A 24,305-nucleotide genomic window follows, 5' to 3' on the forward strand; every position below is an offset into this window, starting at 1 on the left:
TAAAAAATCAAACTTTCAAAAAGTGAAATAATCAAAATTGCACGTTAGGTTTAGTATTTTAAAAGTTTGATCAAATTCCTAAACTATCAAATTTATAAACGATATTTAGAATTTTAATATTTTAATAATTTGGTTAAAATTTCAAAATTTCAAAACTTTTACACAATTTGAAATTTTGATATTTTAAAACTTTGATCAAAATTCCAAAAATCTAAAATTTCAACACTTTTTAAAACTTTGAATTGATAAGTTTTACATGGACCGTTTGTGTCCTGTCGATAACCCAAAGGAAAGCCGTAACACATAAATCTGCTTTTTTGTCACAACAGCATAAAAAATACAAGATAGAAATACAAAAATAGCACAATAAAACTTAAAATAGTGTGTTTTATCCTGAATATGTACTAAATATTCCAAATTGCAAGAAACAGCAGAATAATTTAGGAAAATTTGAGGCCCTAGGGGCAATAACATAGAAAATTGCCTACCCCCCGGGTCATAAAACAGATAATTTAACTTGTAAATGCTATAACTTTATGATTTTAAGTTTTTGATATAGAAAACAATAACTATGCTTGGAAGTGATTCAAAATTCAGATGTTGGCAGTCATCTCTATTACATTTTAAGTGAATTTATATCTCAGACTGGTATCTGCATACATACAACTATTGCAAATATGGCTTTGTTTGAACACTTCTAGTATATTTATTAGGTAAAATGTGTCATAAATATTGTTACAGATGATACTGTTGTAACGAGAATTCTAAATTGAACATTTGAGGTAGAAAACGTTAACTTTAATTGACAAATAGGCATACAGTTAGATGTGGACTGGAGACAGAGGCAGGATTTGATATCTTTTATAATCTTAAATTTTGTAATGATTGACTGCTTAACATAACATTTATACAATTCTGATATGCTTTCACTATGTTATCAAAACAGTTTTAAACAGGTCTTATGCATTTTATATCAGAAAATATGCAAATAGGATAAGCTGGCTATAAATAAAGTCTTGTTTTCAAATTCTTTTAAAAATTGAAACAGGGGAGGGGTATAAAATGTTCAGTAAAAAAACCTTAGAGTATTAACAGTGATTTCTTTTAGGCTATAATTCTGGTAAATGAGTAATAATGTGAGAAAAACTGATTTTAGAGAGTTTTCTATTTGAATACCTGTTTGTATATAGGGTGAAAAAGAGAACATTCAGAATTCAACCAAATTTGCTTTATCTCACAGATTTTAAAGAAATTAACTCAAATATGAAATTTTATAAATATTTCATGAAGATTGATAGAATCCTGGCCCTTAGATATGATGACTCAGCATAAATTCACAGTTTACAGTATGCATAGTTAACTTAAAGTACTGAATACAAAATTAATTCATAATATTTGCATATTTGTAAATAAAATTGTAGAATTTGGGAATGTTACCAGTCAATATACATGTGCATATTGTAAACATTGATATCTGTGGTGACCCTTCATTCGAGGAAGGGGTAGTTAAGAAAATTAGTGTTAGTTTAAACTCTGAAAAGTTCAGGGCATATAAACGTTGAAAATATGCCGCACAGCCCTATATTTTGACCTTTGAAAAAAATTGTAGTGCTTATGAACTTTCAATTCTAGGATAAGATTTTTTTTTCAAAACTTCATAGTAAAAGTGATATAGTTTTAGCCGCAATAGGAGTTCCTATGGGAAATTGCAATGTCAATATTTACAGAAATGCAACCTATATATCATAAGAAATGATAATAACCTGTACGAAATGTTCCATATGGAATGTACACAGAATATAATAGGAATATTGCTCTGAATTCCTACCAGAAAAGAGTGATATTCTAGTCGGACAGTAGTAGAAATCCACATGAAAAAAAGCCGAAAAATTTAAATTAGCAGGAATTTCTTAGTAGGAATACCAATATTCCTACCAGGATTATGCAAATTATTAGGAATAATGTGGTAGGAAAATAAAATTCCTGCTAGAAAACCTGGTAGAAATTTTTCAAAAATCCACCAAGAAAAAAAAAATTCTGGTAGGAATCTAAAAATATACAAATTGTAAGTGTATTCACAAATACACAACTGGGTCAATGAGTAAGTTTGAATCTCAACACCAAAGAACAAAGGAAATTCATAGATACATACATTTTTAAGAAAATGAACTTTTGAAATGGAACTAATGAGACTGCAGGAAGGAGAGAACCTGCAAAGTGAACAGTTTTACACTGCCAGTGAAAGAGCAGACAAACTTTTAAGGAGAGGTGGGATGCCACTTTTCCCAGCTGGGAGGAGGGAATGGGAAAAAGAAGAAATCGTAACTTTGATTACCATACCAGCTGAAGTGAAATGGCCCCCGAAGAACTGGAAAAACATGTCCCCTGAACAAAGATATTTCAACTGGGAGTATGCTAGCATTGCACTGGAGTTAAACACCGGGAAACAGCTTCAATTTTCAAAGGAGGAGCTTCTATTAAAATATCACTTTTTGGCACTTCCAGGCACGAAAACCCCACAATCAACAGAGGGCAATACAATGACAGTTAAGTCTAGATACTATCTGTACCAAGCAATTGCCAATATCATTAAGAGTAAAACAGACGATCCTACCACCTTACAATTGCTTGATATGATTGAAGCATCATCATCAAGGAGAGACACATCAACAGACATTATCTTGAACACAATTGATGCCATGGGTGTACAACTTAGACTTGGTGAAGACCAATGAAGAGAAAGACAATTTATGAACAATTCTTTTAAATAACATATTTATACTGATAGTTTTTTTTTATTCAGGAGATTTAATATATATTGAAGTTGGGGGAAGTGTAAGGCATTGGAAATACTTGTTATGATATTATAAATTCAGACACAGAAATATTATTCTTTTAAACATAACGGTTGTGTTCTTACGCATAGTAACTTGGCTCGCACGAGCAAGTAAAACATTTTTTTTAATCAAAGATATGGCATTAATTTACTATTTTTTTTATGGATTTCACATGCCAAAGTTACATTTTGTTTGCCAATAAATAACAGGGGGAGGTATTTCATTAGCTAAAACATAGTTTTACAAGTTAGGCGTGTACATATGTTGGTACTAGGGTGATAATTATCAAGTTAATCAAATTTTTAATGTGTAAAACACTGGAAGTGAAATGATTTTTTTATTTGTTTACATTTGTTGTTGTACAAGCGTTACGGCAGGGAATGTCTTTAATTACTCATGGCTTACCTTCTTCATGTTATATATCATGTAATTCCCGTATTGAGGATCATTTCTTGTAACCAAATATTCATATTTAAACGTCTAATATGCTTGATATACATAGGAAATACTTCACTGCAATTGTTTATTTACGGAGACTTTGTCGTCTGCCATTTTTTGGGGACAGAAAAATGTGTTTTTATATCTTTAAATACCAATTCGTCCCCTGGACCATTGATCTAATATCGTATTTTTAATACCACAGATAAGATATTTTATAAGTATACCCTGCCGGACACAAATATATTGTAAATATTTAGATGGTTGAAATGAACTATGTTGTATGTTATTTACGTATTATGTAATAACGCAGATAGTCTGCTAAATCAATGCGCGCGCAGTGGTGTCCGATTGTTTATTTCAAGCTTCTGTATCGATATTTTAGATGCTATAGCTTTGTTTTGATATTTTATGTATAAGGACAATGTTCGGACAACTTAAGATGATATGTATATTATGTTTTTCATTATCTGAAATTTTTATAGTTCCGGCTTCCCGGAAAGGACAGGTTTTCATTGGATTAGTATGTCACGTGACAATTACAATTTAGTATATAAACGCGCGAGCACTCAGCAATGGCAGATAGCCCAAAGTTTTGCTGGCGGCAAGTTCAATCCTTGAAAAACAAATAAAGCAACAATAACCTTTAGGTGAGAATAAGGATAACATAATGAAGTTTAATGATATTTGATTAGCCGTCTATTGTACAGTAAGCTATCTCCCACCACGTCGGACACCACAAATATGTATTTAAGGATTTATGATTCAGTACACTTGAACGCAACTGTTTATTTATATAGTTTTACGATGTTATAATGTTACATACTTTTAACAGTGAACAAATAAAAACTGTTAACATTGGAAAGATAACTTTATTTTATTGAACTTGGACACATACAAAAAAAGCACACGAATTTACACTGATGAAAACAATAGATGTTGGAGGACGCTCGTTCAAACATAAAAACTATGGAAAGCCATTAGGAACAAAATTAGCTCAGTAACACTCGAATACAAGGGATCGCTCAATACATACATATTAAACATTCCGAAGACCATACCTGACAAGTAATTTAGGAAGTTTAATACAAATGTAGAGTTGCTACATGAGTCACATACTGTATTTTAGTGTTATTAAAGTAAACTACCGAATATAGGACAGGATGCTCTCGGGTGGCTTACAGTACTATTATTTTTCTGTTTGTCTTTTTATTTTTTAGCCATGGTGTTGTTACTTTATTTTCAATTTATGAGATTGACTGTCCATCTGATATCTTTCATCCCTCTTTGATTGACGCATTTGAAAAAAAATGTAATGGCTAAGGCACATAAGTGAAATACATGTAAAACAATCTTAATTATCAAAAGTTCTGTGATATTTATGAACAGAGATATTCAAAGAGACAGCGTCCGTGAAACATATTAAATGGTAAAGATTTACAAGGGGTGCCAAAAACGTCCATTCGTCTATTTTTACGGTATCTGGATGAATAGTTGTCTCCTTGGCATACATATCAAATCTATTGCGGACTTTCCTTATTGAATTTTCCTCGGATTTCAAATTATTTGTAATTTTACTTTTTTATGATCTTCAGGGCAAAAATTTAAAACGGAAAGTCCGTAGGCAAATGGCAAAATCAATCAAACAAATGGATAACAATTGTTATGTTCCTGACTTGGTACAGACATTTTCGTATGTAGATTATGGTGTGTTAAGCCTGATTTTAGAGCTAGATGTTGATGGTTGGTTTTCGTGTCTGAAATCTTCCGAAATAAATCATTTCCTATTTCCCGTATTAACAAGTTATAGACACCTCTACTACTTTGAACAATGCCTTTTATTTTCGTTACCAGGATGTTTCACAGCTGTCCAATTTACAAAGGAACATTTACATGTGTGCAATCATCCTATTCCTTTTGTAACCTGTGATGAAGGTGTATAATCGCAACGTCAGAACGAAAATTTGAAAAGGATTTATTCATGGAATCGACACAAAGAAAACTGAATGCAACTAGAAATAGGACTTTAAGCACAAAGTACCGATCTGACAGTATTAAGTATTATTGTAAAGCTAGCTTCAGCAAAAGCCAGATACAAAACGTTAACACTAAAATACCTCGCAGTATACAACCAATTAATTTCAAATACAAAATATCAATCAAATGGTCAATTTACATATTAACTGCCGGTGGAGATTTATTCTCCCGAGGGAATCACCTGCCTAGTAGTCAACACTTCTTTGTTGACATGAATTATCGATATTGTCATAAAAATTTATTAACTGTTTACAAACTTTGAATTTTGAAATACTAAGCTTTCCTACCTCGAAAATATTATTAGTTACATATTGTGCTAGTGACCTAATACGGTATATATGGGGTCAGTTAATTCCATATGGGGTGAGAGCGAAGCTCGAATCCCCATATGAAATTTACTGACCCCATATATACCGTATTAGGTCACTAGCACACTATGTAACGAGTTTATGTTACCGACTATCTTTAGTGAAATTTAGACTAGTGACCTATCAAAATGAGCAAGTCTTCAGTACTGTTAGCATTAAGAAACTTCTTTCATTGGTCCTACAAAAACAGATGCCAGCAATGACAATTTAATAGGTTTAAATGTGTTTTATAAATTCATTTCAATCTTAATCATCAATTTCGTCGTCTGTTGAACCTTTAAGATTTTTCTCAGTACCGTTTTATTTTTATAAAGGGACGCAACACCACTACTAACCGTGTATGAAATAAGCCCCGCCTCCCTTCTTACCTAATATGGAATATAAAGGGACGTAACTCCTCTACTAACCGTGTATGAAATAAGCCCCACCTCCCCTCTTACCTAATATGCAATATAAAGGGACGTAACTCCACTACTAACAGTGTATGAAATAAGCCCCGCCTCCCTACTAACATAATATCAAATATACACCGTTTCCACGCGGACACTTTTAACCAATCATATTCCTAGAAATGTATAGGAGGTAAGATAAATATCCTTACCTGTATTTGGCAAACCATTTAGGAATTTTTGGTCCCAAATGCTTATCAACTTGGTACTTTATTTGGCCTTTAAAATTTTATTTATTCGAACGTCACTGATGAGTCTTTTTTTTAGATGAATTGTGCGTCAGGTGCAAATACAAAATTTCAATCTGGGTATTAATCATGAGATTAATTAATTTGGTGTTAAAATAATATAAACATTCACAGAACATATGATCTTGTACAATGCCACGTTAGATTTGTTGATAGGATGTATGATCATAAATGGTGATTGCTGTATAGCAATACTATTAGATAGTGGTAAGAATCAATTAATCTAAGAGATTGATAAGGTAAAACTGGTCGTTAGGACTTTGTAAACAAATCACCACAAAAATGAAGATATCATATCACGTTTGTATTTACATCAAACAAACTTCATTGCAATGATTTGGTTCTAACGCAAAATCTGCTCCATTCGAGTCTACACTTCAACATGTTATTCATCACTGAGAATTGTTCAAACGATACAATGTGTTTTTGTCAAAAGAAAATGTTCCACAGTCTTATAATTCTTAGAAAAGTTGTATGATCTGTAGTTGTGTTATTTGAAAATTATAAGTCCACTAAAACAGACTAAAACATGAAAAAAAACAAGAAAAACAAACTATAAAAACACATTTTATATGTAGTCGATTTCTGTAGTGAATTGTCACACAAATATTCCATAACAATAAACTATTCATCAGGCTTATTTTAATTTTCATTTTTTTTTATATTATTCTAATCGCAAGTTTTTCATATGAAACAGATACTAGGAGAACTTTCTGTGTGCTACAAACAATAACAAGGTTCTGTTTCCGTTTAATAACTGTTAGAAAATTATAATTTCTTTGTGAGCTATTTTTCCTATTCTGGAAGTTAACAATCATTAAGAAAATAGGAATTGATTTCACAAAGATTACAAAATCATCCACAATTGTTTAAGCAACAAGTATACTGCACAGTTTGTATACATTATAAACGTCTAATAGGTACATGCAATGACCTAGTAATTTTATTCAATAAAATCGTACGTATGAACTGCTTCTAAATAGTGTTCAATCACTTTATAACACAAATCATAGTCATCCTGAAAAGTAAAAAAAAACAACGTTTGATGTTATCAACATAACATAAAGTTGACATTTTAGAGCATAAACAATGCTGCGTATGTCGTGACAAAAAATCACTTTCGATTATATGTCATAGAGGCGTCATTTAAGGTGTCATTTATTTCAATATTGATATAAAACAATAACACATCATTAACAGTATCAAAATTACATTATAGTATAAAATTCATTTTCAGAGTTAGTCCAGAAAAATGTGTATCATGTGTAATAACGGACGATGCGGCTGGTCGCAAAGAGTAGTTCAACTCTCATAAGTTTACTGACACGGTTGTTTAATTAACAAATGTGTTTATCGCTACTTAAGACTTTACATTTAAGACCTTATGTGCTAGTGAAAAGACCATGCTGCATGTCTGTATGATGATTAATTTACGGTATAAATAGAAAAAGATATACATAATTCATAACAGTGTGACCTTATTTTTTGTATGTGTTTCAATCATCCTTATGAACACACATAATGATTTTATAATGTAAAGATATTGAACTTTAATAAATAAAATATAATAAAAATAAAATGAAAAACACATAAATAAAATACTCACAAAGTTCTTGAAGAACCGTCTGTTGTTTTTATTCGCAACCATTGCGTTTTCCAGAACACTGAAAGGGCTTCCATTTTTTATTGCGTAGATAACATTCAAACAGACTGTCAATACTCCACAAACCGACAAATCAGCCATCTTACTGTGGATACAACATTGTATAAATTACTAAAACAAATAAAACTAATAATATCAGTTAAAATGGATTTTTTGTATGTGTATATCATGCCTTTATTGTTAGGGTTTCATGTCTAGTAAAGTTACCAGTAAGGCATTTAAAAATAGCATTACACTTAACCTCACAAGTAAAATCTTGTTTGCAAAATTTTGGAAATGCAATGGTATATTATGAGCCGAAATATTTAAAACTGTTCTTTCTGTCTCATACAGTATATCCTATTAGTAGTAACTGTTCTTGCTTATACTATTTTAACCTCTATTTAGATATAGGAAGATGTGGTGTGAGTGCCAATGAGACAACTCTCCATTCAAATAACAATTTAAAAAGTAAACCATTATAGGTTAAAGTACGGCCTTCAACACGGAGCCTTGGCTCACACCGAACAACAAGCTATAAAGGGCCCCAAAATTACTAGTGTAAAACCATTCAAACGGGAAAATCAACGGTCTAATCTATATAAACAGAACGAGAAACGAGAAACACGTATATAAGACATAAACAAACGACAACTACTGTACATCAGATTCCTGACTTAGGACAGGTGCAAACATTTGCAGCGGGATTAAACGTTTTAATGGATCCAAACCTTCTCCCTCTTTCTGAAACAATAGCATAACATCACAACAAAGAAAAATATACGATAAAATATCAATTGGCAGACTTAACTCAATCAAAAAACGTATGATTAAACAATGAACTGTTTGAGATGTTTTAATGTATAATAAATGTACTGCAATGTCCAACCTGGTTATGGACTCCACATTCAGTAAAAATTTGTAGGAATGCGTCAGGCTTTTCAGACCAACAAAACTATTGAAACTTCTTTTTCTTAGATTCGTTAAATATTTAGTGAGATACATATACATAAATGACGAATGAGTTTCCTTGACTTTGAATATGATCTTCCTCCGTTTGGAATGTTGATTCTGAGATTTTCTTTACGCTGGACTTAGATGGCTCTCTAAGACTTAAGAAATACCCCTAATGCGCCTCAGAAAAAGGAACTCAAAAGTCACGTCTAAACATAAAAATCTCTGTGTAGTGATGTTCGACGTGTTTCTATTTTTTACAAATGACTGAGCTTAACCATGTGTGTTGATTTAGAAAGTAGGGGAACATAGAATAAATATGTAAGGACTACGTTCACAGAACTTATTGTGTTAAACTAGAATATTTACTACGAGGAGGCGCATCACGAAAGGATACTTGGGGTTTGCAAATTTACGGAAAAAGTGATCCCGAAAATTTAACCACATATGTGAAAATTACTCAGCTTCGAAACGAGCCATCATACATATCCAAGTTAACAATATGGACTGAGCAACAGAAGAAAACGTTACCATTAACGCCTATGGAGAAACTATATAATGCGCATCTTGACCCACTTATGGAAACTATACAAGTTGGTTCACCTACGATTCACATAACAGATCGAAAGACCCGTCTAAGAACCTTAGATATTTGGATATTTTTCTTACATATCTGATATTGCATTTTATTTTAGCCTTGAGCATTACCAAACAGATAAATATTAGTTGAAATGTGCATCTGTTGTGGCAGTTTTAGTTGTACATGCACAACTATTGACACCACTGTTCTTACTGCATATGCAGTATTTTTGTAAACTGACTTGCAAATATTCATGTATTGTTTTTTTAATGTTGCGGGTTATATAGCAACGTTTTTGTTTTATCTGCTGTTAACAGTTGGAATTAGATTTTTAGACGTGTATATATTTTGGCCTTTGACATCACACAAAACGAGAAAGTACATTCAACAAAAAACAGAAAGGAAAACAGGTCTATTGAATAAGATATAATGTAATATGATATATAACAAAATAGAATAGGAAAGAAAAAAAAACACGATCCATACTAAATTTAGTGATGTTCTCAGCCTCCTTAACCACAAAAACAAACCCAAATATATTATTTTACCTGTTTATGATAAGAACTGGCGCACCTCTTATTTCACTCGCTTTATCCACAACAAAACACAGTGTTTGGACAGTAGGATATTCGGAAACATTTGTTTTAAACATTTTAATCTGGTGAATAGACTGTGTTGTCTGAAATTATAAAACTAAAATTTTAAAAACATATCTTGTTTCGGAATATCATATTCAAATTATATTACACATGCACATTGATGTCTCGTGCTTTTCGAAATTTACAATTTAAAGGTGTCAGTCCGTTATTTTGTTTACAAAAACGGTTGGTTGTTCATTTAGCTGTTGCCTCACCGGTTCCGATTCACCCCCTAACAAAACAGGTGTAAATGTAGCCTACCTCGAAATTACACAGTCCATTTCATATTGGTTTTGACTTAAACTATCGAATGATGTAGCATGCAACTTTTTCTGATTAAGATATTTCTTTTTCATCAGTTTAAAACCACATTTCATGCACAACATATAAAGACTGGTCAACAGTAACTCTAAAATAAACCGGGTGTGATCTTAGATTCACTAGGTAGGCAGATCTTGGTCCCCACGGGGCTCTTGTCGTGAAGTTCTTGTAAATATTCAGTACATGTAGGTCACATTCTGAGAAACGGAAATATATTGATATTTTTATTACTCTTTTTGCATTGCATTTGTTATAAGAGCAAACATGTGTTTTTAATATGATCAGTTTTAACATTACAAACCATTAACTGTTCAGGTATATAATGTTTGTTTTGCTAAATTGTTGGCAACTTCCAGCTTTTTAATTAGTTTCATGACTACAGTAGTTGATATGCGTCTGTAGTCTTTGAGTAGGTTAAAAATAATAATCGCGTAATTCAAAATATAACAGATTTATAATTAAATAAATAATACCTATAATATTTTTGGTACATCGATTACCTTGTTCTGTAAATTTAATGTTAATAACATAATGTTTTTATTCATCCTCTCGGCAGAATCCAAATATATCTCAAAGTTATTGATTATCAATATATCATCTAACATTGGATAAAACTCTGATATCTTTTCGTTTCCATTTGCCAAGAGAATAATATTGTCAATACACTGATTATCAACTAAGGTCCAGAATTGGTCAGCCAGATCCTTTTGTGGTGGTTCTAGCAATACGGATACGTTGTTAGTATAAAGCACCTGTTGATAAAAGTTTACTTTTATGTTTATTAGTTATATTTATTGACAGCTCTATAACACATTAGTCATTAGGAAATCTTTTGATTTATCAGGTGTAATTGAGACAGTCTCTCAATATCAATTGGAGGTTGGTATGAACACAATTGATGTTGTACTAACATGTCTCATATTCCTTTTATATTCCCCAAAAAAGATTAAATAAAACCAATATACATACGAATTTGAACAATTTTATCATAAAATACGTGTCCATATATATTTGTATTCAGGATAAATACTTTATTTTATCAAAATCTACAAGAAAGATACTGATTGTCTTCCAAAATTTCTTAAGTTATTTACATGAATAAATGACTATAATAGTATATATTATGTATTTCTCTTGTTTTTGAATTTGTACTGAATTCCTGTCGCGCATTTTTTGTCATTTAAGCGGTATTTTCTATTATGCTATAAAAGCGGGAAGTTTGAATAGTCATAAAACGAGGTTCAGCACGAAATTCTACTCCTTCAAATTTCATATACCACGTCAGGAATATGGCAGCTGTCATCTCATAGTCCGCTTTGATGCATTTTTGCGTTGGTTTTTGTACCTGTTCAGCCTTTCTGTTGTTCCGTTTTGTTTCCTCTTATATTTATTGTAATATTTTGACTTTATTTTAACTATCTGGGTTAATTCAAATAGAACAATCGTGAAATGCGCTTTTTTTAAGCAGTAATTTGTCCATTAATTTTAATAATTGTAAACTGAAACATAAGTAGTCAAGGTTAAGGTAAATGTATTAATTGCATGTGGTAACCTGTCGTTATAAAACAAAACTGTTGATAAGAATAAAATCGTATATTAAAACTCATTATAAAAAGACACATTTCAAATTACATTACAGGTAATTGGGTCAAATGATTAAAGAAGAAGTATATAATTGTAAACAAATTGGACAAATAGTAAAATGTTCACTTACATCAAGAGTTGAACTGTTTAAGTGAAGTTGGTTTTCATCTGCAAGTTTTAAATATTTGTAACTTTACACATATAAAAGACTGTAAAACAAAGGTTAGCCGAAGAGCAGATAGTTTCGATTGTTTTCATTAGTTTATACATATTTTATTGTTCAAAATGGCAAATGGATTAAACACACGTTTTACAACTTAGTAACGTCTTCTCCAAGACAACAAAAAATACACACATTAATTAATGAACTCATCAAATATTTCATACTATCAAATAATTTAAGAATAAAGACATGAAAACAAAAGAAAACTTTTTCAAGCTAATCAATGGATTTTAATTGAGTGCATCCTTTTACAGTATAAATAGAACACAAATCACCGAATTGTTTTCATTATCCAGTAGATAGTCAATCCCAAAATAACAAGAAGTATCACATGAAAATAAATGTGACATGATTGCAATGAGACATCTCTGTGGGCATGCTACTTTATTGTTATTGTTTATAATCGGAATGTTCATGTTAGACGCATGGAGGCAGTAAAAATATAACAGTTTTCTATAATGGTGCAATGGTCCATCTGATGAGTTAATCTTTTTCAACTGATTTTGATAGCTTGCTCTTATGTTGTACTGTTATACCACTGTCCCAGGTTAGGGGAGGGCTGGGATCCCGTTAACATGTTTAAATCCGCCACATTATTTATGTATGTGCTTTCACAAGTCAGGAGCCTGTAATTCAGTGGTTGTCGTCGTTTGTTTATGTGCTACACATTTGTTTTTCGTTCCATTTTTTTTATATAAATCAAGCCGTTAGTTTCTCTCGCTAAAATTGTTTTACATTGTCATTTCGGGGCTTTTTATAGCTGACTATGAAGGTATGGGTTTTGCTCATTGATGAAGGCCGTACGGTCTACTATAATTGTTAATATCTGTGACGTTTTGGTCTCTTGTGGAGAGTTGTCTTATTTGCAATCATACCACATTTTCTTTTTCAAATTGAAAAATGTAGCTTAATTTTAAAAATTGCTTTTATAATGATATTCAAACTTCGAAACAAAAACTCGCTTTAACTTAACACTTACTAAATATTGATATTTCGTGTTAATAAATTCTTCATATATACCAGGATACCAAGTAGTACATATAATTCTTTTTTTGATGAACTGTAGCGCAAATAGACTTAAATGGTTCAAAGACATAGTTATGTCTTTAACAATTAATCTTTGTTATTATTTATTCAGTGTTTTTAAAATGATTTAGTTTATAAACAAAACAATGGTTTTCAACTTATCAACGTACCTTTTCTTAATCCAGTGTTCACGATTTCGTACGGACTATGTAGTTTCTTGTGATCATCTGCTGAATCATTTAATAACTAAAACGAAATATAAAAATAAGCATTATCACTTTGAATAATTTCAAATATGTGATTATTCATAAAATGATATTAAGTTCGAAAAAAAACGTGTTCTGTAAAACAGATGTGGATTAGAATTGGACACATATTGCAAATTCAGATTTTATTTTCGACATCGTTTTAAATAGTATAAAAATAAGGATACCTCCGTATTTTATATTACTGGTACGATTGTAAATGTACAAATATTGATAAAAGACAGACAATTATTACACACCATACGGCTCTCCGTGAGCAAAACCAAAATCGAATATCAAATTGAAAAGATGTAAAGAAAAATAGAGAAAAAAACAAGAAAAAAAAAACAACGATTTTATTAATGCTAAAAAAAAAGTTTAAAATAAAACTTGCAGTTGCTAACTGCAATCTTGATTTCATGCTTCATAATTAGAACAGACACAAAAAGCGTATTGCGGGGCCAACCATTTGTATGGACACCCAATGTCCATTCCCAACCTTGAATACATCAAAAAATACCCGTTAGAATTGGAAGAACAACTTAAAAAGATCAGCTGAAAAAGATTTAACTCATCACACCTATAATAAAACTGACAACAACACGAAACAGACATACATTATCAGTTTAATTTCCTGCACATTTCATACCCTTCTTCGCCTGTTCCTACTAATGGCGCTCATTTTGTTCTGGTGATTTGCAATCAAACAAAGTTAGTACCACATTTCTTGTAAGTTTGTATAGTATTGCTTCGTTACATTTTAAATCTATCAAACATTCACGTTGCCAATTATGGAAAGTAAATCATACATTTACCTTGAATTCAGCTCGTAGACTTTGTAGAAAATACTCCCTATTTTGATATCGCTTAGTCAGGTCTGATACATCATATCTTTCAACTATTTGAGCCTCATTACTATACTGCTGTTTGTAAAATATTTTGAAATCATTTTTAATAGAATTAGATGCTCAAGGTAGAAATTTTCATATTCAAAATAGGTATCAATGAATATATTGTTACTCTGGAATGAAAATCAACCAGCGGTCATGACAAGAAACGACATTAAAATAATATAATAAATTTGTCTTAGTAAACGTATAAATACGTCAGTATTTATTTAACACTAATGAAGGGGCATATTTGCTTTTCTTTTTCTTTTTCTTTCTTTATCTTAATACTCATCACAAAGTACATAGGTACAGAGAAGACATGCATGTATAATACAATATATTAACTACATAAACATAAATATACAATATATACAACAACAACAAAGACAAAAAGAACGTATTCCGGAGGACACACTCGCTTGTTTATAATTTATATAAACTTACATAAATTAATGAGATCTGTCCTATTTGTAGACGGCTTCATTTCAGTAAATAGTATAATATTTGGCCTTATTCTAAAATTTCGATTTATAAATTTATTTCTCTCTTCTCTAAAATGTGAATGATTAATAATGTAACGAAATTCATCTCCAATATGAGCTAGCTTACATAAATTACACTTTCTTTTTTCCCTTTCTATATTATACCATCTTCCAAGTTCGACTGGAAGTATATGGTTACGTATTCTAAATTTACATAATGTCAAAAAATCTTTTTCGTCTAAAATATAAAAATATTCTTCAAATCACAATACATTCTTAAAAATACAATAATTCAAAACATACCATTTAAAAAAAAAACATAAACAGATTTATAACATGTACCAGTTTAATCTATCAAGACTCGTCTTATCGTATTTATTTAAAATCATACGTATATTTTCTTCATATTACTTTTTACAATAAAATATTGTTTACACTCACATAAGAAAAAAAGTACCAGTGCCAAACCAACGAAAAAGCATTATAATTATAACACATGTATAATAATAAAATATAGTATGTGTTTTGATATAATATATATTATGTCAAACATCTCCTTTTTGACGTGTTAGAAATTTCGATACTACTGTTCGGTCGCGTTTTTAGTGGAAGATGTATACAAAATGATATTAGGACCATATCAAAAGGTACAAATACTAAATATTTTTCCTACCTGCATGTTCGTGTTTAATACTTTTATAAAACTGATTTATAGAGCTTGTACTTATGTTGCTCTGTTACAACCGAGTTGAGCTTTCACCAATATGCTTGTTTAACCTGCAATATTCTTAATGAACCTGTCACACTCCGGAAGCCTCTTCGGTCAGCGGTTGTAGCTGGTGTTGGATGCAAACATTGATAGTAAACACAGCAAAAAAAAAAAAAAAAAAAAAAATAACTAAGCAGAAGAAAACAAACAGAAACACATTATATAGCTCACGCTCCAAGATCATCTGTTGTAGGGTTAGATACTTGGTCCTAGATTTATGCATTTTGTCGTTCTTTTGGGGAAGCACACGAAACGGTGCTGCAAATGTCGAGAACATCAAGTATTACGACTAAATTGTACAAGATTTCCTTTCAAATCAACTGTTACACCAAAAAAGTGACATCATTTAACACGGAAAGCGTCAAGAAAAAAAAGGCAACGTGAATACAATAAAAGTGCCCACAAAATCTAAAATTTGCATTATAAGATTAAACATCGAGCATAAAGTTGTGTAAAATAGTTTTAGTCTGACTTTTTGTTGCAATCGTTCCAGAATGATATATAGTAAAGCAATAGCTTGTTTTAGGTGGGATTTTAGTTTGAAAAAACATATTGTCCCTTAAGTTTTTGGAAGAAATTGATTCTGAAAATAAATAAATCTTGCCCCAGCTTTCCCCTTTTTCACAAAAGATAAAGTGTTACCTTATTATTTATTCTTATTTTTTGGCATTTATCAATCAAATAACTACAATCACATGTTTGGTTATAATAATCAAAATTATGCCAAAAATTTACTTTTAAAATATTTGGTCTTTAAAATTGCTCTATTGATTGTGTCTTGCATACAATAAGTAAAGTACTTCAGATGTATCTAATACAGGAAATTAACACAATAGAGAATATATGCTTTTAGAAATCAGCTCTACATCATAATGTATTCATCTTCAATTCAACACGAGCGTTAACATTAGTATCGACATTTTTAACACGTCTATACGGAAGAGATACTATCAAAACTAGACATTATCTATTTGTACTGCGACTGAATGAGTGATTGTTTTTGTTTTTGTTTTGCTTAACAGAGGAAATATTTCATTCATATTCATGCGTAATATGCAAACTTAAACTATCTCAAAGGGAAATAATCGTGCTTGTATCAGTCTATTTTGTTTTGATATCAGAATTGACTCATCGAGAGGAAACATAACTGAAACACAAGGAGAGAGAGAGGCGGGACTATATTATTGGGGTTAGGGGTAGAAAAGACTTTGACTCGTCTTCTTACAGTCCATAAGTTTTTGTTGTCATTATGAATCAACTTAATTCCAAAACAGGGCCTGCTGAATAAGTAGGAAGTAATTTAAATTTGATTGTCGTTTTTTGAAATAAAAAACTCAAACCTTATATTGCGAGCATGTATAATTAGGAAAATCATTGGAAGAATAAGAAGATATCACTTTACGGCAGTAGATTTATACAGATAAAGTCTGGTCTCCGATCAGTCTAATCATAAAAGTTGCCAGTTACAACAAAATCATAAGTTTATATCTAAAAGGTTTTTTTTTTTCAAGTAAGACAAATGATTTGTTCCGATGATTGATCGTGTTAAATATCGTCAATGTTTATGGACATCCTCTTTCTGAATTACCTTTGAGTTTGGTTTGTTTGTTATACTTCTTTAAAAACTACATCAAAGTTATCTGAATTCATTTTACAAATCTGCCTGTACATGCGCATTTAAATTATTTCATTTGAATAAAAATCCATAAAAAGAAGACTCACATTGTCCGTAGCAGTAACCTCTATTTCAGCGGTGTGTTGGTCATTTTGATATGCATGATTGGCATGTGTTTCTCCATAGGTGTGAGCTTTAACTGAAAGTTACAAGTATTCTTTATTTACATTTTCTGAAGAAAAAAAAACCTTTTTTTAATTAGGTCATATAATTTTCTAGAGAGCTTGGCCAAAACTATCTATTTGCTTTATTTTGCATTTCTATAGTTTCTGCTTGAATGAAGATTGAAAATAATTAGCCGTATTTCCAAAAAACGAGTGACGATTTGAAAAGTGTTGTTTACCGGTAATTTGTTTTAAAAACATAGATTAACAATATTTAAAAAGAATCTGTATTCTTGTCGTGAATCTAGAGATACATGTAATCATCGTGATCAGTGTGACGTAATACATCAACTTACGAATTGACAGGTTCCTAATCCACATTCTCATTGTGATTTTAACTCACGAAGAAATCATACATGTTTGCTGGTGATTACGATAGCAACGCGCCAGCACAAATCTAATATAATGATGGTAGGAGTCAAATTACAAAAATATGGAACTACATAAAGACCTAATCTTATTTGATAAACAAATGAATTAGCTGATGTAAACTGATGTAAAGCAATGATAATTTTTCAAACTGATGTGACACCATTTGATACCAAAGTGTGTTCGGATGATAGGAAATGTTTTCCATGTCAGATTTTATAAAAAGCAAATCACAAAAAAAAACGAACTTCGCGAACGATTCAAAACGGAAAGTCTCAGTCGAATGGCAAAATCAAAAGCGCAAACACAACGAACACGCTCACACGTTAACGTGGAATAACGACATCAAACATTTATTTCGTATTCACAAATGACAAATGTTGTGCTTTTAATTTGTCAAATGTTTTCATGCATGTTTTTATTCTGTAATAATTAATCTAAAGATTAAAAAACTAACCCTTCGAAATGTCTGTTATTTCATACCCCGGCTCCTTCTTTGAGTTGTGCCATCTCCTTTAGAAACGAAGAAAGATATGTTTATTTTTTCTTGATTTTTTGCCAGTTATCTATTTCTCACAAGCCGATATGTTTCACATAACTTAAACAAGTTACAGACTTCTCTATTAACAGTAAAACAGTCTTTACCGTACACACCATAAAATAAATAGATATAACAACTTTTGAAAATAAGAAAATTCTTGATACCGAGTCTCGTTAAGGAATTTTAAAAGTAATAAAAATTCCCCCGAGGCTCGTTGGTTAAAATATTGAAATGGAATACTGAGATTTGATATCAAGCAGTATACAACTCTCTTTCACGTTATTGACCGTTTAATCACCTATCGGTTACTTTTAATGACATGAATTAACATTGGTATGGTCGTCAAAGTTATTGATGAATTGTTTCCACATTTTATTTGTTTCGAAATACAAAAGATTTTTTCTACTCCAGAAACAGATTACCGCAGTTGAATTTACAAAAGCGTTATACAATGGTGGGTCTTCAATCCTCTTTAACTTCGATCTTTCGTCCTCCTAGACATAGAAAGGTGCAAACCTGGTATCTGGGATGATAATTATTGTGTTACATAATTTACACATTGTTTTTTGTGTCTGTGTCAGGTTTATCATTAAATCACCATCATTTTATGTCTTAAGTCTTTATGTTTAAAAAACAATTTGACTGATAAAGGTCAACATAGAAAACACCATGGAGACACATTATTTATCTTGTGTTTTGTTCAATCGAAAAAGTTCCCTACTTTTGTGATCATATTTTAATGAAGTTTTATGTATTGCACATTAAGGTGGCTTATTAATATTTCCTGTATCATAGGGATAATGATTGCTTTCTTTTTTTGGATGTTCAGCACTTTCAACACTGGGCGAACCCCTCATACTCAGTTTATTACAATACTTTTATTTGATATTGAGAAATAAATCTGAATATGTGTGATGACCGTTTACCTTTTCTCTTCGTGACATTAAGGCAAAATGTGTCTTTACTGTCATGCAGTCAATATCATGAATATAAAATTCAAACAAATTTAAAAAAATCATGAACACCTATACATGTATGTTACATTATTTCCTATTTTTCAACATTTGTTACGTCAACTGAGCCTGGGAAAGTATGTAAAGAAGAAAGATGTTGTATGGTTTTTTTTTAAACACTGCGTTCAGATAAATCAATTCACATAGTGAACACAAAGTGAAATATAAAATTCCGAAATGTAACCTTAAAGTTTTTGAGTTAGAGACGAAGTAAATAAAAATAATCATTGACCGATGAACTATGATTTCTTTTCGATCTGAAACTTTTTTTTTAAATTCAATTGATTATTATAGTAGATAAGAAGCAATGTTACCTTATCACCATTACTGAGGATTTTATATTATATTGCAAAAGTATTATATTCCCAGAAAAGATTTGTGGAATTCTTCATTCAAATTTAACAGTATCACATGTGTATTGTCAGCAGTGTGCGTTAATGATTAGGTGGTTGTCTCTTTCAGCCTTACTATGAAGTTAAAAAACTTAAAGCCTTCACAATTACATGTACACAGGATAAAACAATTTGACAAATCATGCAATTCTCGTCGACACGTTTTATCCTATCGCCACATTAAGCACATCTTTATATGATGTTTGTTGTTTGTTTTGTGTGTCGAGGAAGGAAATGAAAGTTATTCCTGACGCTAAAAAACCCCAGAGAAAATAAAAAGGTTTCAACCTGACAAGGATTTGAAGATTAAATACCGAAAATACCTTTTCGCATATATAACTAAACCCAGTATCAGTATACCAATGACAATGACACTTATGACTGTTCCAACTACTATTGGCATATTTCCTGATTGTTGTTCTGAAAATATAAGAGTTTTGATTGTTATTACCTTTAGCATGGTGTCTGTATTTACTTTTTAAATATAAGTCAAAATTACTGAAACCATTCATATATATATTCTTTGTATGAGTTATTACCTTTAAATTGTAGTTGTTCCCCTTCTTTGGAAATGTTCGTTAAGAGTATGACAGCCAGTAGACAGGAATTACCGGTAAACATTAATAGCTCGGTACACACCGATGAACGAAACTATTCTGCTATTAGATATATTCACCATAAGCCGAAACCGATATCAAAACCGAAACGGATACCGAAACCGATATCAAAACCGAAACGGATACCGAAACCAAAAATTATAGTCAGGTAAATGGTAAATTTTTATAATGTTCATTAAGGCAACCATATCACTCCATTATATTGTTTGAAATTTTAATATACAAGATTAAATATAACTTTAAGTAATCAATTCACATGATTTATCAAAAAAGCAAAGTGTAATTATATCATTATTACTGAAACTGAAAGTAAAATACATTGTACGTTTATCATGAAGCAGGTTTCGTCGTGGGGAAAGAACTGTACATAGTTCTACAAAAGGTGCAATATCGTTCCTATGTCTATAAAGAGAACCTATTGTACATATTTTATAAATATTCATTCGTCTTATAGAATGTTCTACATGACTTCTTCTTGAACGAAACTTTTCATTGACAAATTTGCGTTGGATATGGTGCTACACTATGATGATGTTCAGATTGATATTGTTATCGCCAGGTACTAAGTAACAACCACGAGGAAAAGGTTATATCTCGTGTGGACCAATCCTATCCATTAATCTGCAAGTCATCGCGTCTTTTCAAAAGTGTATATGACGATGTTCACTCTAAAACAATGCCTGGATTTCGGTTTGGCGATTTATTCTATGAGAGGTGCCATCAATAGATCCAGCTGCATCATCCAATTCTGGCACATCACCTTTCATAGATTACAATTCGGCAACTGAAGGCCATGTTATAATTGATCTGAAAGCTTGATAGAGAATTGGCCGAATGTCATAGAAAGCTTTATGAACTAAAGTTTTGCTAACGTCAAACATCAAATCCATTTGACATTTTCAAATGTAGGGTTACATTGCAACCAAATCAAAACCATTAAAAGTTTATTTGTGTAAGCCTCTAAGTACCACTTATGTATTTCTCTGTCTGATTTGGCTTAGTGCTCTCGTGAGTATCATATATACGTCATTAAAACTATCAGCTATTTCACCGGTTATTCCGAAGAAATAGAATTCATGTATTATACATGCTGGTAAATACAATTTCCTTGATATATATAGGTATGAAAATTCATGAGGTAGTAATCGGGATCGAAAGTCTTTTCTACATCCAATGAATTGGGAAACAATTGAAATTACCAACAACAGTCGCTGCATTTGCATTTGCCTTTTTTGTTTAATGTACAACTTGAATTAATATACTTAATGCTCGTTGAATTTAATCTTTATCTTTTTTGTAGATTCGTGTAAATATTTGAAATAAAGTAATAATCCATCATGTGTTTTCAAATTTCAAACTATATAATGGAGCAACGATTGAGTTAATTACCATTATACACATTTTCCATTTACCCCACTACTATTTTAGGTTTCGGTTTCGGATTCAGTTTCGGTTTCGGTATCAGCTTATGGTGACCATGTCTATTGCTAACGTTAAGTAACAGAAGATAATACATCTACTCCAAGTCCTGACCAAACTTAAGTTGCGGTAGGACGATTTCAGTGTCATTTACAAATCGTCGATATGGTACATGCAGTTAATATGTACAAGTGAAACAGATAAACAGTTATTCGACTTTTTAATAGGATATAAGAAATGCAAAAATTTCGAAATAAAATAATTCGGAATCTTTAATGGTTTATCACTAAATTAAATCAATTTGTAACAAAAAGCATTCTGCAAATTTTGATTACTGTATAATAAATTATAGATAATTGTTTGCTTTTTTACAAAGTGATTAAGATGGAAAGTTGCATTATTGACACTCATACCACATCTTATTACTTATACTCATTATATTTCAACTCCGCTAATCACTTAAAATCAATTTATCATCTATTTAATCTATTTCAATAGTTGGTCAACTGCATTAACAAATTTGCAATTTATTGCAGAATCGTTTCTTTCGGAAGGAGATGCATATTTAGTGAAGTACATACAATACCTCACAACTAAATAAAAAAGAATATTATTTGTATTTACTTGCACATTCTGAACGTGTACATGATATGAGGTCATCTTCCTCTCCTTGACAATCCGCGCCACCGTTTGCTTGTAACGGATTGTTACAATATCGTCTCCTACTTTGTTGTCCAGTTCCACATGTCACGTTACAAGCTCCGGAAATCCAGGAAGACCATCCGCCATTGACTATTTGAAAAATACAACCTTTTTTATGTGCTTGATTTCAACAAATTTGTTTGCTAACAATTACAATGTTGGATTTTTATTTAAAGATTAAATTAAAAACGTAAAATATTAAATCGATAATTTTTACTTTGTGACCAAATACTAGTAGTACTCAAAATGTGTAGTGTTGAAGACTCTACTTATAATAGAAGATGCTGTGCCCTTTAGAATGAAAGACAAGTATAAAATATAAAAAATATAGCGAAATCAGAGCTGCTATGGAGACATGTGAGATAGTATTGGAATACATGGACTTTATTTTGGAATGAAGAAAGACAAGAAAAGGTACATAACAAATACACGTAACAAATACAAATCGCAAAATTGAACAATACACCGTATTTGAAAATATTTCTGAACATTTCATTGAAGCTAGACTTTTAGATCCAACTATGTCTTTTTGGTGTTTACACACATCCTCTATACACATAACTGGAGAAATAAGAACTTAAATGACATCCTTGCAGCAGGGTAATTACTAACCAGCAGGGACTAACAACTCGTCAAACGAAAATAAAGGGACTTCAAAACCAATATCCAAGGAATAGGGAACTAAATTAATGTTGTTAAAGCTCGATGTTTAAGCTAGACAGAAACAAAAGTGTCAACAAGAAAATGCAAATGAACTAGAACAAGCAAAAAGCTGCATTAATGAACTCTTCAAAAATCTATCAGAATTGAGAAACCAGCGGCAAGAATGCCACTGTCAAATAAAGCTTGATTATTCCATGAAGGAAAGAGTTCACGACATTCAGTTCCGCTCCATGACGAACAATCTTGTTTTTACCGGGATTCATAACATCAAAGATAAAAACCTTATCCGGTGCTTTCTTTATAACTAACTAATTGAGTTTCGGAACGCTCACAGGTTAAGACGATATCATGTATTTATGTCTATCTATTTATTTAATAATGAAGTGTCTGTATACCATTGTAATTTCAAAAGTTTGACAGAATAAAACTTCGTTTGGTGAATACAACTGTTTGCGTTTAAAGTAGTACTGAAAAATAAAAAAAAGAAAATCATTGATAGTAAAATAAAGTCACCTGGACATACAGGAAAAGTACATGAGATGTAATCATATTTTTCGTCTTGACAATAAGTTCCGCCGTTTGCTGGTGCTGGATTGTTACAGGTTCGTCTCCTCCTTTGTTGTCCAGTTCCACACGTCACGTTACAAGCTTCCCAAGAATCCCATGACGACCATCCTCCATCAACTATTAAAAACATTTCTGTTTGATATTAAATGTGCTTGATTCCAAAATTTTGTTTTCTAACAATATCAATATTTCTATATTTCTAAAGGTAAATTAAAATTTTAAAGAGATATACTGTTATTGCGAAAAATGTGACAGGGTTATCATCGCAATAATAAAAACTTGCATTCTTTTATTTTTTATATGAACCAAACATTTTTCTGAATATCGCTAAAATTGATATCGTATTTTAGTCTAAAATGACAAAATCGCAATACTAAATACAGTGAATAATTTCTGAATATTCAGTATTCAAGACTTTTGATTTTTATGCACCATTTATGGAGATTATGTTT

The 24,305-nt window shown here is 31.2% G+C and overlaps 1 protein-coding gene and 1 long non-coding RNA gene across 2 annotated transcripts; both read right to left on the minus strand.

The window, feature by feature from the left end:
- Window positions 1-6,661: 6,661 nt before the first annotated feature.
- On the minus strand, window positions 6,662-17,891 carry LOC143084136 (uncharacterized). Its single transcript, XM_076260544.1, has 9 exons — window positions 17,867-17,891; window positions 17,454-17,545; window positions 14,406-14,513; window positions 13,516-13,591; window positions 12,227-12,264; window positions 11,013-11,264; window positions 10,102-10,232; window positions 7,984-8,125; window positions 6,662-7,395 (listed from the first exon to the last, which is right to left on the minus strand). Exons 1-9 carry the CDS (start codon window positions 17,889-17,891, stop codon window positions 7,321-7,323), a joined length of 939 nt encoding a protein of 312 aa, XP_076116659.1. The 3' UTR covers window positions 6,662-7,320.
- Window positions 17,892-18,396: 505 nt separating this feature from the next.
- Window positions 18,397-22,709, minus strand: LOC143082377 (uncharacterized). The gene is made up of 3 exons (XR_012980372.1): window positions 22,546-22,709; window positions 20,209-20,305; window positions 18,397-18,452 (listed from the first exon to the last, which is right to left on the minus strand). It is a non-coding gene; the product is annotated as an uncharacterized LOC143082377 (long non-coding RNA).
- Window positions 22,710-24,305: the final 1,596 nt, after the last annotated feature.

The sequence above is a fragment of the Mytilus galloprovincialis genome, chromosome 7 (genome assembly GCF_965363235.1).
Source record: "Mytilus galloprovincialis chromosome 7, xbMytGall1.hap1.1, whole genome shotgun sequence".
In the NCBI taxonomy this organism is placed as follows: Eukaryota; Metazoa; Mollusca; class Bivalvia; order Mytilida; family Mytilidae; genus Mytilus; species Mytilus galloprovincialis.